This window comes from Ictalurus punctatus, chromosome 3 (genome assembly GCF_001660625.3).
Source record: "Ictalurus punctatus breed USDA103 chromosome 3, Coco_2.0, whole genome shotgun sequence".
NCBI lineage: Eukaryota > Metazoa > Chordata > Actinopteri > Siluriformes > Ictaluridae > Ictalurus > Ictalurus punctatus.
In genome coordinates, this window is record NC_030418.2 from 10024729 (window position 1) to 10036353 (window position 11625).

At 38.7% G+C, this 11625-nt stretch overlaps 1 protein-coding gene across 8 annotated transcripts in view; it reads left to right on the forward strand.

Annotated features, from left to right (window-relative positions):
- The first annotated feature begins 828 nt into the window (after positions 1-828).
- Positions 829-11625, forward strand: part of lyst (lysosomal trafficking regulator) — a 227188-nt gene continuing 216391 nt past the window's right edge. For 4 of the 8 annotated variants that reach the window (XM_053679573.1, XM_053679568.1, XM_053679571.1 and 1 more), the window contains exons 1-2: positions 835-1153; positions 1759-1991. Coding sequence is in view for 7 of the 8 variants with exons in the window: in XM_053679568.1 (XP_053535543.1) it covers positions 1911-1991 (81 nt within the window). In the remaining variant the exon portion in view is untranslated. Of the gene's footprint in view, positions 1154-1211; positions 1375-1444; positions 1655-1758; positions 1992-11625 lie in introns of those variants that run through there. The other 4 variants (XM_053679574.1, XM_053679575.1, XM_053679570.1 and 1 more) reach the window with 3 other exon arrangements.

Below are 11625 nucleotides of genomic sequence, written 5' to 3' on the forward strand. Positions count from 1 at the left end.
TTCATCCACAAAATATACCATAATATAAAGCTCAATCGCATTTGAAGGGAATGGCTTACAGTCACAAACCCAACTGTAAAGTGGTCATCTAGGTGTTAGGTATGACGCACAGCTTTTAGAATTTTGAAATTTAACTCATACACAAAATAATATATTTGTGTATGAGTACATATGGTATAAAACATCATAATGTTTAGATATGATTTGACAGTTTATTTTATTAAATATCAAAAATCTAAAAGATGTGCATTATAACTGACACCTAGTCGAACACTTTACAGTTGATTTAATGATAAGTCATTCCCTTCAAATGCTATTGAGCTTTAAATTATGGTATATTTTGTGTATGAGCCCATTCAGTAATTAAATACATGGCTTTTTTTTTTTTTTACGTATGATTTAATAGTTTATTTTAATAAATATCAAAAATCTAAAATGTGTGCGTTATACCTGACACCTAGATGAACACTTTACAGTTGGTTGTGTGACTATAAGTCATTCCCTTCAAATGCTATCGAAGTTAGAATCGTGTATACCAATGTCGTATGTAACTTTAGAGACGGTCCCTTAATTTCCTCATATTTGCGAATATCGACCGTCCAACGTCAAGCCAACTTTATGCCAGTTCTGTACAATGTTTTTTTATTTGACTATTTATTGTTTATTTCTGACCGCTCCGGGGTCTCCCTACCCGAAGGTTTTCCTGACTCGCCCATGACTCTTATATGAATTTTCATCAACCGTCCGATTTTAATGACGTGCACAGGATAACTGACAAAGACACAATATTACTGATCCCGCCTACATAATAAAATAACGAAAATTATAATATTCCTGTAAGAACAATTTAATTTTCTACGTCAAATATTAGCCAAGGACATCATTGTGTGCCCTTGACCACATACAGAGCTCCTCCTACTCAGGGAGACCCTTGTTTTGGCGTCATCACAATGATTGGGGAGAAGAGAAATCGTCTTTTATGGTCGGAGGCAAATGTTGTGATTGATCGGGGGTTATCCAGTTTTCCACCAATAGTAACTAACTGTCTTAAACTGTGTTTCATTGTGGTTATTTCCTGGAATATGCTTCACTTGGTGTTTTTCTGTTGTAGAGCGGAATAAAATACCCATGTATGTTAGTCTGTGCGGTAAAGGTGAGTATATGTGCATCTATTAGCAATGAAATTCTTGAGATAGTAAACAGAAAAGAACTGCGCAGTTTGAAACGCTTGTGTCGATAAAAGTCACCATTAAATACAACCGACAAAAGGCCATCATTATGAGATTGGGAACCGTGAATGTCGGTGTTGTGAAATTGTGCAGTGAATGGAACCGTTATGGTGACATAAACAACAGCTTGCAGTTTAGTTAAATAGTAATATATCCAATTTTTTTGTGTTTGCATTATTCAACTTAACAGGAAGTCGGGGGTTAGCATAGCAAGCTAGCCACTTGCTGCAGTGTAATCAGCCATTAGTTTCGTTTACGTTTCAGTCGGCTAATATCAGCTAGGACTAGAAATAAGCGATACGAATGTGACGTTGTGAATAATAGTAATTAAAGGCTTTATCTTGAACGAAAATTGGTTGGCTAAGGTTCCAGCAAAGTTGTCTGATAGAGTCGCTGTAGTTAGTGCATGGGACAAGTCATTTAATGTATTATTACCACATGCTAGCTAGCTGCACACATCGATGTTTACAATTCTGAGTATTATCTCAACGCCTGTGAGGTTTATTTATTCTTCTCTGGTCTTTTTTAGGAAATACATCCTCATGGAGTTTTGACGAAGGCCAACGAAGACGGTGGATTTGATGGGCCCATAGAGAAACGAGTCAAGATTTTAGATGGATTTGAACCTTAAAATCGAGTTAATTAATAACAATTATCTCCATTGTCAAGCTGGGACTTAAAATGGCCAACCAACAACCATCCAATCTCACTCTCGCATGGGAGAAATATATGGACTGTCGTACACAGGGAGCAGATCTACGTGTAAGCATCAACAACACACACCTCTACTGCAGAGATGCACAATCACTGCTTTCTATTTTCAATACCATATTGATATCAGAGGTCTGATTATCCGTAAATACTTGCACCATGTCATCTTATGCATAATCTTGTGTTAGTCAGTATCACATGCTCACATTAAAAAAATTAGTGGATTAGAACACAACTCCAGTCTGATAAAGATGCAGGCTAGTTTCAATCCTAATACAATACTCAGATCAGTGCATCACTGCTTTTCTATTAAATTGTTCTTTCTAATGGTTCAGTTGCAGTTAATCTATACATTTTATTTATCACTGGTTTGGTGGCCATATATAAATAATGTATCTCATCAATAATAAATCTCATATAGTAATTATACTTTGCTGAAGACATGCAATTTGATACAGTGAGCAAAATGCTGCACCTGCGTTAAAACCCAGCCTCTTGGTGAATGGCTCCTGTTGAAATTTGGATCATTATACATACAGGCTATGACATAGCTATCATCATACGAGTACATTTAGTTTGTTTTCACAGCTTGTCTGACAGTGCACTTTTCAGAGTCTTGTAAAGACTTGTTTGCAGATACAGTGTGTGGTAATTTGCAAATATTGTGAAGTATGTGTTGGAAAACCTATGTTCAAATAATGTTGGAATGTTCTAGATTGTGAAAGAAGACTGTAATTTCAGTGACATACAATATTCAAGTGTAATATTATACCATCAGATAATGCTTCCTATGATCTAATTTAAATATAACCAGAAAGAAAAGTTTATTGCTTGAATTTAGTTTTGTTTTTTCCAGTTTTTATCATTGGCATTAATTTAAGTTCATGATTAAAGGAAATGTCCATGGGTCTGGCTTCTAGTTGTATCAAATTCACACAGTCTGACAGGAATTAAGAGAAGTTACTGGCAGTTCAGGTAGTGTTAGTCTTGCAGGTAACATCCGTCACAAGTTCTAAAATGTCTGTGTTGGTTGAAAAGGTGTATTCTGTATGTTCTACTTTATCATGTGGTTGTTTTGGTGAGCTCAAAAGAAAATGTCTCGCCTTACTCAAATGACTGATGGCACAGTCATGACTTTCTTTCTCCAGACAGTGCTGTCAATTGCAAATTGAGGCTTGGTTTGTGTTGATTAACAGGGTGTAACCTACTCCTTAATAGAAATGGTGCCAACTAGGCTAGGTAGACGTGTGTGAATGAGTTTTTTTTCCTTCCAGCCTTCTCTACAACCTATGGCAAAAATTATGGAATCACCACACTTGCAGGATGTTCACCTGGCTTTTTTCCTTCATAGCAAATAAACAAAGCACAGATATGACACAAAACAATTTTTGTTTAATAGTTGAACATTTTGGCTTCGTGAAACATACCTCAAACAAGTGAAATGAAATTATTTTAATTAATGGTATAATTTTTTCTAGATCAAGTAGAGGAAAAAATGATCCGATCACCTTGAAATTTGCATTTCTAAAGCAAATACCAGTCTGCAGTTGAGGATACTAAAATAAACACACATTTTGTTACGAAACAGATGTCTGAGCTCCACCACCGCTGTGTCCCCTAGGACTGTGATGGTGGCTGCATTTTTCCACCGGAGTGGTGAAAAACTGCCATTGTCACAGCCCTTGGGGACATCCCTCTTTCTTATTTAGGAGATAAAGTCCATCTCTACAGCGGGCAATTATTACATTTATGATGGCAATGTGCAAGTAACACCAGTACCATTCACAAGGCGCAAGATTTTCTCAGGATAAAATTACGTCATGAGAAAACAGCTTTTTGTTATGTCGAGATCACAAGAAATTTAAATCCTGATCACGAGAAAACAACAAAGAAAAAAAATTAATGATGCATGGCAGCTTAGGGCTTCCGTATGCTTAGGCTTAGGCTTAGGGTTATGATTCCGTAATTTTTTCCTCTACTTGATCTTGAAAAAATATGCTATTAAATAAAACAACTTAATTTAACTTGTTTGAGGTATGTTTGTGATTTGTTTATTTGCTATGAAGTAAACAAGCTGGGTGAACATCCTCCAAGTGTGGTGTTTCCATCATTTTTGCCAGGGGTTGAAGCATACTTAGCTGCTGGCTGTACTAACAGCTCCCTCACAAGACTTTGATGAACCTTTTTGACCTTTGGGTTTTATGCTCTTATTTTAAGCAAGCATACAGACTAATGCACAGTCAGACAGAAGTGAGTGAGCAGTGAGGTGTTAGGAAGTGGGTATGTTCATCTGAGCTTCTCAAAAGGCCTTATTTAGCATCCTTTTCTTTCAAATAATGTTTTGTATACTTGGGTTTAGGGCTGCACAGTTAATTGAATGTTGATCTTGATTACGATTTTAACTGCCCACGATTACATGAACATGAACGACTGCGATATTTACATTTAAAGTTCACCCTCCGCTCATAGAAAACTCTGCTGCATATCAATTCAAGCGCTTCCTAAACTTACAGCCAGTCACTGTATAGTGGTGTAGGGATGATGTCATTTTGTATGCCAAAACATGGATACGAGCTAGCATTTTAGCCCTTCGGTTGCATCGTCCCGAAGTCAATGAGTTTTTTGAATGGGATTTTGGTTAAAACCCTGAAATAAAGTCTTTGGTTTCTATATCACAAGCTCAAAATATTTTCACATTTTATTGTACGACATAAAATACACCAGTAATACCCCACTCATTTATATTTTTTAAAAAGCTTTTATGTGTACTGAAAAAGACGGTTCCTAGCAAATTGTTAAATGGGATTACAGACGTTGTCTGGGACATTAAATGTCATCACGCCGAACAGGAAAAAACTTTGCAGATAAACAGTGAGCAATTGTCATGCCATTGTTTCATAAACCTTGTGCAATGTCACAACATTTATTTCTGTCAAGAGTTGCATTAATTTTTGGCTGAGATCTTGTATTGAGGATGGGAGAGCGAACCACTCCATAAAGTCTGCTCCAGCACATCCCAAAGATTTTCAATTGGGTTAAAGTCAGGACTCTATTATGGCCAATTTATATGTGAAAATGATTCCTCATGATCCCTGAACCACTATTTCACAATTTGAGCCCAATGAATCTTGGCATTGCCATCCTGGAATATGAATGTGCTGTCAGCAAAGAAAAAAATCAATTGATGGGATAACCTGGTAATTCAGTACATTCAGGTACTCGGCTGATTTCATTTTATTGCTGCATAATGCTTGCTGAGCCTAGACCTAACCAATTGAAGTAACCCCAGATCATAACACTACCTCCAGATGCTTGTACAGGAGGCACTATGCATGACAGGTGCATTGCTTCATCCGCTTCACTTCTTACTGTGACTTGCCCAAAGCTTTGGAATAGGGGAAATCTAGACTCATCAGACCACATGACCTTTTTCCATTGTTCCACAGTCCAATCTTTATGTTCTCTACCAAATTGAAGTTATTTTTTCCGATTACCCTTTACTATCAAATTGCTTACTTGTGGCCACACAGCTGTTTAGTCCCAATCCTGTATGTTCTTATTGCATCGTGATTCTGGAAATGCTTTTATTTTCATTAGTAAATGTATCTGTGAGTTCTACTGTCTATCTATCTATCTATCTATTTATTTATTTATTTATTTATTTATTTAACATTTTTATTTTATGATGTGACTTCACCAAGTGTTTAACGATCTCCAATTACAATCATTCAAGATTTTGAACAATATTTTTTTCTGAACACATTTCTTCTGCAAAGTTGACAGTTCACCACTATCCTTCCAGATTTTTATAATGCGTTCAACAGTTCTTAACCAAATTCCAGTCATTTCAGCAATCTCCTTAGTTGTTTTCTTTGCTTGATGCAGGCCAATCATTTGCCCCTTCTGAAACACAGTAACCTCTTTTCCATGACCATGAGATATGTCTTCCGACATGGTTGTTTAGGAAATAAGAAGCTACACACTGCAACAGTTAGGGTTAAAATAATTTTTCAATAATGATCTAATCATAGGCTCTTAATATTTGCTTATATAAATCCAAACAGCGATTTTGTTTTTATTTTATTTTTGTTTATTTATTTATTTTTTGGTCCTGGCAGTGTATTACAGCACTAAGTACTAATGCACATATTTGAATATTCACAAAAATACTTTATCCTTTCTAATTTTATGAAGAGAGAGTCATTTGCCAATAAATTAACATGAGTCACCTAGCCAACAGTCTGTGAAATGGGAGGGCAATGTATTGCCTATGGGAAGGACACCAAACAGAGCAGTTGTAGGGAAGCAATTATATGGCAGGTATGGGTAATGGCAGAAAGGGATTCAAAAACAAAATTCCAAGAAGAAGATAGTGAAATAGGGAAGTTCCAGAACATGTGGAGGAGATTAGCAGGTCTATGGTGACACTGGTCACATTCAGGGTTAATGGAAGGAAAAAAAATTATTACGTTTTTTCTTAGACCAGTGTACTCTATGGACAATTTTGCACTGTAGGACACTAGGCTGAGCAAATCTGGAGGCGTTATGGATCTGTTTCAAGATTGCAGATCGAAGATCATGGGACCCTGTGACATGCAATGATTGAGGTTAATAAAAATAAGATGATAAAGTTTAGATATTGTACCTCTGAGGTGAGTGGCCACTTTTAAATAGTGTCTAGGGCTCAAATGGGTGGGGTATGAGGAAAATGAGATTAAAAACAAAATTATGCATAGATCTGTCAAAATATCTTTAAAATTTTGTTCTGGGCAAACCAATAGAGCAGTTTAATTGATTGAATGAGGCAAAAAAATCCATCAACATGCAGTCAGGTCCATAAATATTTGGAGAGTGACAATTTTTGTAATTTTGCCACTGTACACCACCAGAATTGATTTGAAATGAAGCAGTTGAGATGTGGTTGAATTATAGACTTTCAGCTTTAATTCAAGGAATTTAACAAAAATATTGCATCATCCGTTTAGGAATTAGCCTTTTTTAAAAAATTTTTATTTTTATTTTTTTTATTATTATTTTTTTTTATACAGAGTCCCTCCATTTTCACAGGCTCAAAAGTAATTGGACAATTGACTAGCTGTTTCATGGTCAGGTGTGGCCTGTCATGGCTGAAGCTGAAAGTGTACACTTCAGTCACATCTTGATTGTTTCATTGTGGTAGTGTACAGAGGCAAAAATAGAAGGAAAAAAAAAGTTCCTGTCCAAATACTTATGGACCGGACTTTATGCATCATTTACCATCAGCATATTTATATTTTATCATCACATGATCTGCCCAAACCACATGCACTATCAGATATAGACAAAAGAAACAAGGATCATAAGTGCAGGGGGGTTTGAAGACGTTACGTTGTTATGCTGTGGTTTGTAGACGTTACAGTGAGGCAAGTGAAGAGGTTGTACATGAGGCACCTTCTATATTCAAGCATGGTGGAGGTTGATCATGATGCTTATTAGGGTACAAGTTTATGATCGAGAGCATATTTTCTCACTAGTAATACAACATGAGGTTGAGCAGGGCTAGCCCCCCGTATGCTTCAGGTTTTGCAAAATGGCTAGGAAGAAAAATTTCTTGATGGAATTCTTGTTCTCTGTCATATTACATCCAAACCAGAAAAGTACAATCAGGCTGTAAAAATAACAAAACTGACAAAGCATGGTTCTGCACTTAATCAGTAGCACTGGTCATAATGAGCTAAAAAATTCAGTAGCACAAAGAAAGGTTATGTAGCACACATTTCAAAACATGTTTTTTAATTCAGAAATAAACTGGCAGTAAAACATTTTGGTTCATTCATATGAGAATTTGAAACTCGTAATGATTTAAATAAAGAAGAGTCAATTCTGGAGACCATTAATCAAAACAAATTTGCAAAAAAATTATACTCCTATAAGACTTCTTCCTTAATCCTATAATAATCTGGCTCAGTTGTCAGTTGGTCATTGGAGCTCAATTGGAATATAAAAATGTTCATGTAGCCTATATAGCTCAGTTGGAATAGAGGAAACTGATTGAGGCCAACCCAAATGAATGTTTTGTAATATTAAATGAGGTGGGTTAATGTTCTTTTAATACTCTGTTAATTGATGAATAATAGATATTTAAACCTTAAAGGTGTGCGTTATAGCTTACACTTAGATGACCACTTTACAGTTGATTTTATGACCAAGTCATTCCCTTCAAATGCTATTGAAGTTAGAAACGTGTATACCAATATGTAACTTTAGAGATGGTCCCTTAATTTGCACATATCTGCGAATACCGAACGCCCAACATCAAGCCAACTTTATGCCAGTCCGCTAGGTTCATCTTCTCTTGTGGCTTGTTTACACAATCCCACCACTAGGGGCCGGCCCAGAGTAACATGTTACAATAGTATCGGCAATCCATTGCTCTTCCTGTGAGACCCAGATTCAAGACTTGAATTTTAAGACCTGTATTTATACAGCCTGAATTTGTGAGGTTGAAAAATGTGTTGAAATACTACCTGACGAATAATGAAGATGGTATTTTAACAACTGAATATTTTGGAACCATATTTTAGGAAGGTGAATGTGTGTGCATTGAATTTTGAATGCTGGAATTTTGTTTTCAGTCAAAATATACAAACCCAATGAATTGCAGAGGAAACTAATTCAAGCACTGTTATTGCTGTGGGTTTATTTTTCTTCAATTTGTATCAAATTGCTGGGCAGAAAAATTCAGGTATTGTTATTGTGATATGTTTGTAATTCAACATGCCATTTTGCCTTGATGACATTTGGCACTATTATACTTCCATATGGGTGTGACAAATCATTTTAATCTCAAAAACAAGCAGCATGATTTAAAAGCTGAATGCTCTGGCTGGAGTCACATGCTGTTATGGTAATTTTGGTAACAGCATGAACCATGAGCATAGGGACACATGACGCATGTAATGTACGTGTAAATGAAAATTGAGTATTCAGTTTAGTACACATATCAACAGTTCATTAGGAATCTGCAATTGCAGTGAATTCATTTGGACGGGCGAAATTTTTTGCGTGTAAATATGGCTAATAAAATGATTGGCAGGTAGTGTACGGCAGGTTCTCCTTTCATGTCAGATATTTGGCCAATCATTTCAGCACACTGTTCCTTTTCAGTGATACAGTATGCTATAGTCAATGCAATTACCTCCTCAAAGAACATCCTACTTACAGTCCTACTAAATTATTAGAATGGTAGGGCCAATTTATTATTATTTTTTGCTATACACTGAAGACATTTGGGTTTGAGATCCAAAGATGAATATAAGAAGATAGTTCAAAATTTAGTTCAAAATTTCAGGTTTCATTTCCTGGTGTTTACAACTAGACATGTTACACAGCTAAGAATATGGCACCTTTTGTTTGAACTCGATCGTTTTTCAGGTTATCAAAAATATTGCCACATGCGACTGACAGACATTTCTTGTTGCCCAGGTGTGCCCTGTTGATTGTTGAAGCAATTAATGACTGCTTGTCTACTCTTGGTTAGAGCCCTGAGTTCTGCCTGTGAAGACTGCATTTATTGTTAGAAAGGATAAACTAAATTTATGACCAGAGAGCTGTCTATGGGAGAAAAGCAAACTATTTTGAAGCTGAGACCAGTGGGAAAGTTTGATCAGAGCCATTGCACAAGCATTGGGCATAGCCAACACAACAATTTGGAATGTCCTAAAAAGAAATGAACCACTGTTGTATTAACAACCAGACATGGAACAGGTCTGCCAAGAAAAATGACAGAAGTTTGTTGCAGAAACATTGTAAAAGCTGTGAAGAGAAAGCTAGAAACTAGTCAGTGCCATCACAAACAACCTCCACACAGCAGGGGTGAAAGTATCACAATCCACTATTTGAAGAAGACTTTGAGAGCAGATATATAGAGGCCATACCACAAGATGCAAGCCACTCATCAGTAAGAATCTGAATGCCAGATTAGAATCCTGTAAGTTGCGAGGTGGGGCCTCCATGGATCGAACTGTCTGTCCAGCACATCCCACAGATGTTCGATTGGATTGTGAATTTGGAGGCCAAGTCAACACCTTGACCTCTTTGTCATGCTTTCCAAACTAATCCGGAACAATTTTTGCAGTGTGGCATGGCACATTATCCTGCTGAATGAGGCCACTGCCATTAGGGAATATTGCAACCTTGAAGTGGTGTACCTGGTGTGCAACAATGTTTAGGTAGGTGGTACATGTTAAAGTCTCCATCCATCCGTCCATCCTCCACCGCTTATCCATTATCGGGTCGCGGGGGCAGCAACTCCAGCAGGGGACCCCAAACTTCCCTTTCCCGAGCCACATTAACCAGCTCTGACTGGGGGATCCAGAGGCGTTCCCAGGCCAGTGTGGTGATATAATCTCTCCACCTGGTCCTGGGTCTTCCCCGAGGTCTCCTCCCAGACCAACCGCCACCTGGAACGAGTCCAACTTTTTGTCGAGCATCCGGACACAGCTCTCGCTTTGGGAGTACAGCGATTGGATAGCCCTAAGAAGGGAACCCCTCACCCCATACTCCCTCAGCACCTCCCACAGTAAACCCCTGGGAACCTGGTCATATGCCTTCTCCAAGTCCACAAAACACATGTAGAATGGATGGGCATACTCCCAGGCCCCCTCCAAGATCCTTGCGAGAATAAAGAGCTGGTCTGTTGTTCCATGACCAGGACGGAATCCGCATTGTTCCTCTTCAAGCCGAGGTTCGACTATTGGCTGAACCCTCCATTCCAGCACCCTGGAGTAGACTTTACAAGGGAGGCTGAGAAGTGTGATACCCCTATAGTTGGTGCACACTCTCTGGTCCCCCTTTTTGAACAGGGGAACCACCACCCCGGTCTGCCACTCCTTGGCCACTGTCCCTGACTTCCACGCAGTGTTAAAGAGGCGTGTCATCCAAGACATCCCCTCCACATCCAGAGCTTTCAGCATTTCTGGACGGATCTCATGAATCCCTGGGGATTTGCCACTGTGTAGTTGTTTGACTACCTCAGTGACCTCCACCAGGGAAATTGACAATGATCCCCCATCATCCTCCACCTCTGCCTCTACCATAGAGGGCGTGTTAATCGGATTCAGGAGTTCCTCAAAGTGTTCCTTCCACCTTGCAATTACTTTCTCAGTTGAGGTAAACAGCATCCCATCCTTACAGCTTGGATGGTTCCCCATTTCCCCCTCCTGAGGTGGCGGATGGTTTTCCAGAAACACCTTGGTGCCGACCGAAAGTCCTTCTCCATGTCCTCTCTGAACTTCTCCCACACCCGCTGCTTTGCCTCTTTCACGGCAGAGGCTGCAGCCCTTCGGTCCTGTTGGTACCTTGCAATTACCTCCAGAGTCCTCCTGGATAACACATCCCGGAAGGCCGCCTTCTTCAGTCAGTTGGCTTCCCTGACCACCAGTGTCCACCATGATGTTCAAGGATTACCACCCCTTGAGGCACCTAAGACCTTGAGACCACAGCTCTCTGCCGCAGCTTCAGCAATGGAGGCTTTGAACATTTGAACAGGTTCAATGCCCCCAAAATCCACAGGGGTGCCAGAAAAACTCCGCCGGAGGTGTGTGTTGAAGATCTCATGGACAGGGGCCTCCTCCAATCGTTCCCAGTTCACCCATACTACCCGTTTGGGCTTTCCAGGTCTGTCCAGAATCTTCCCCCACCCCTT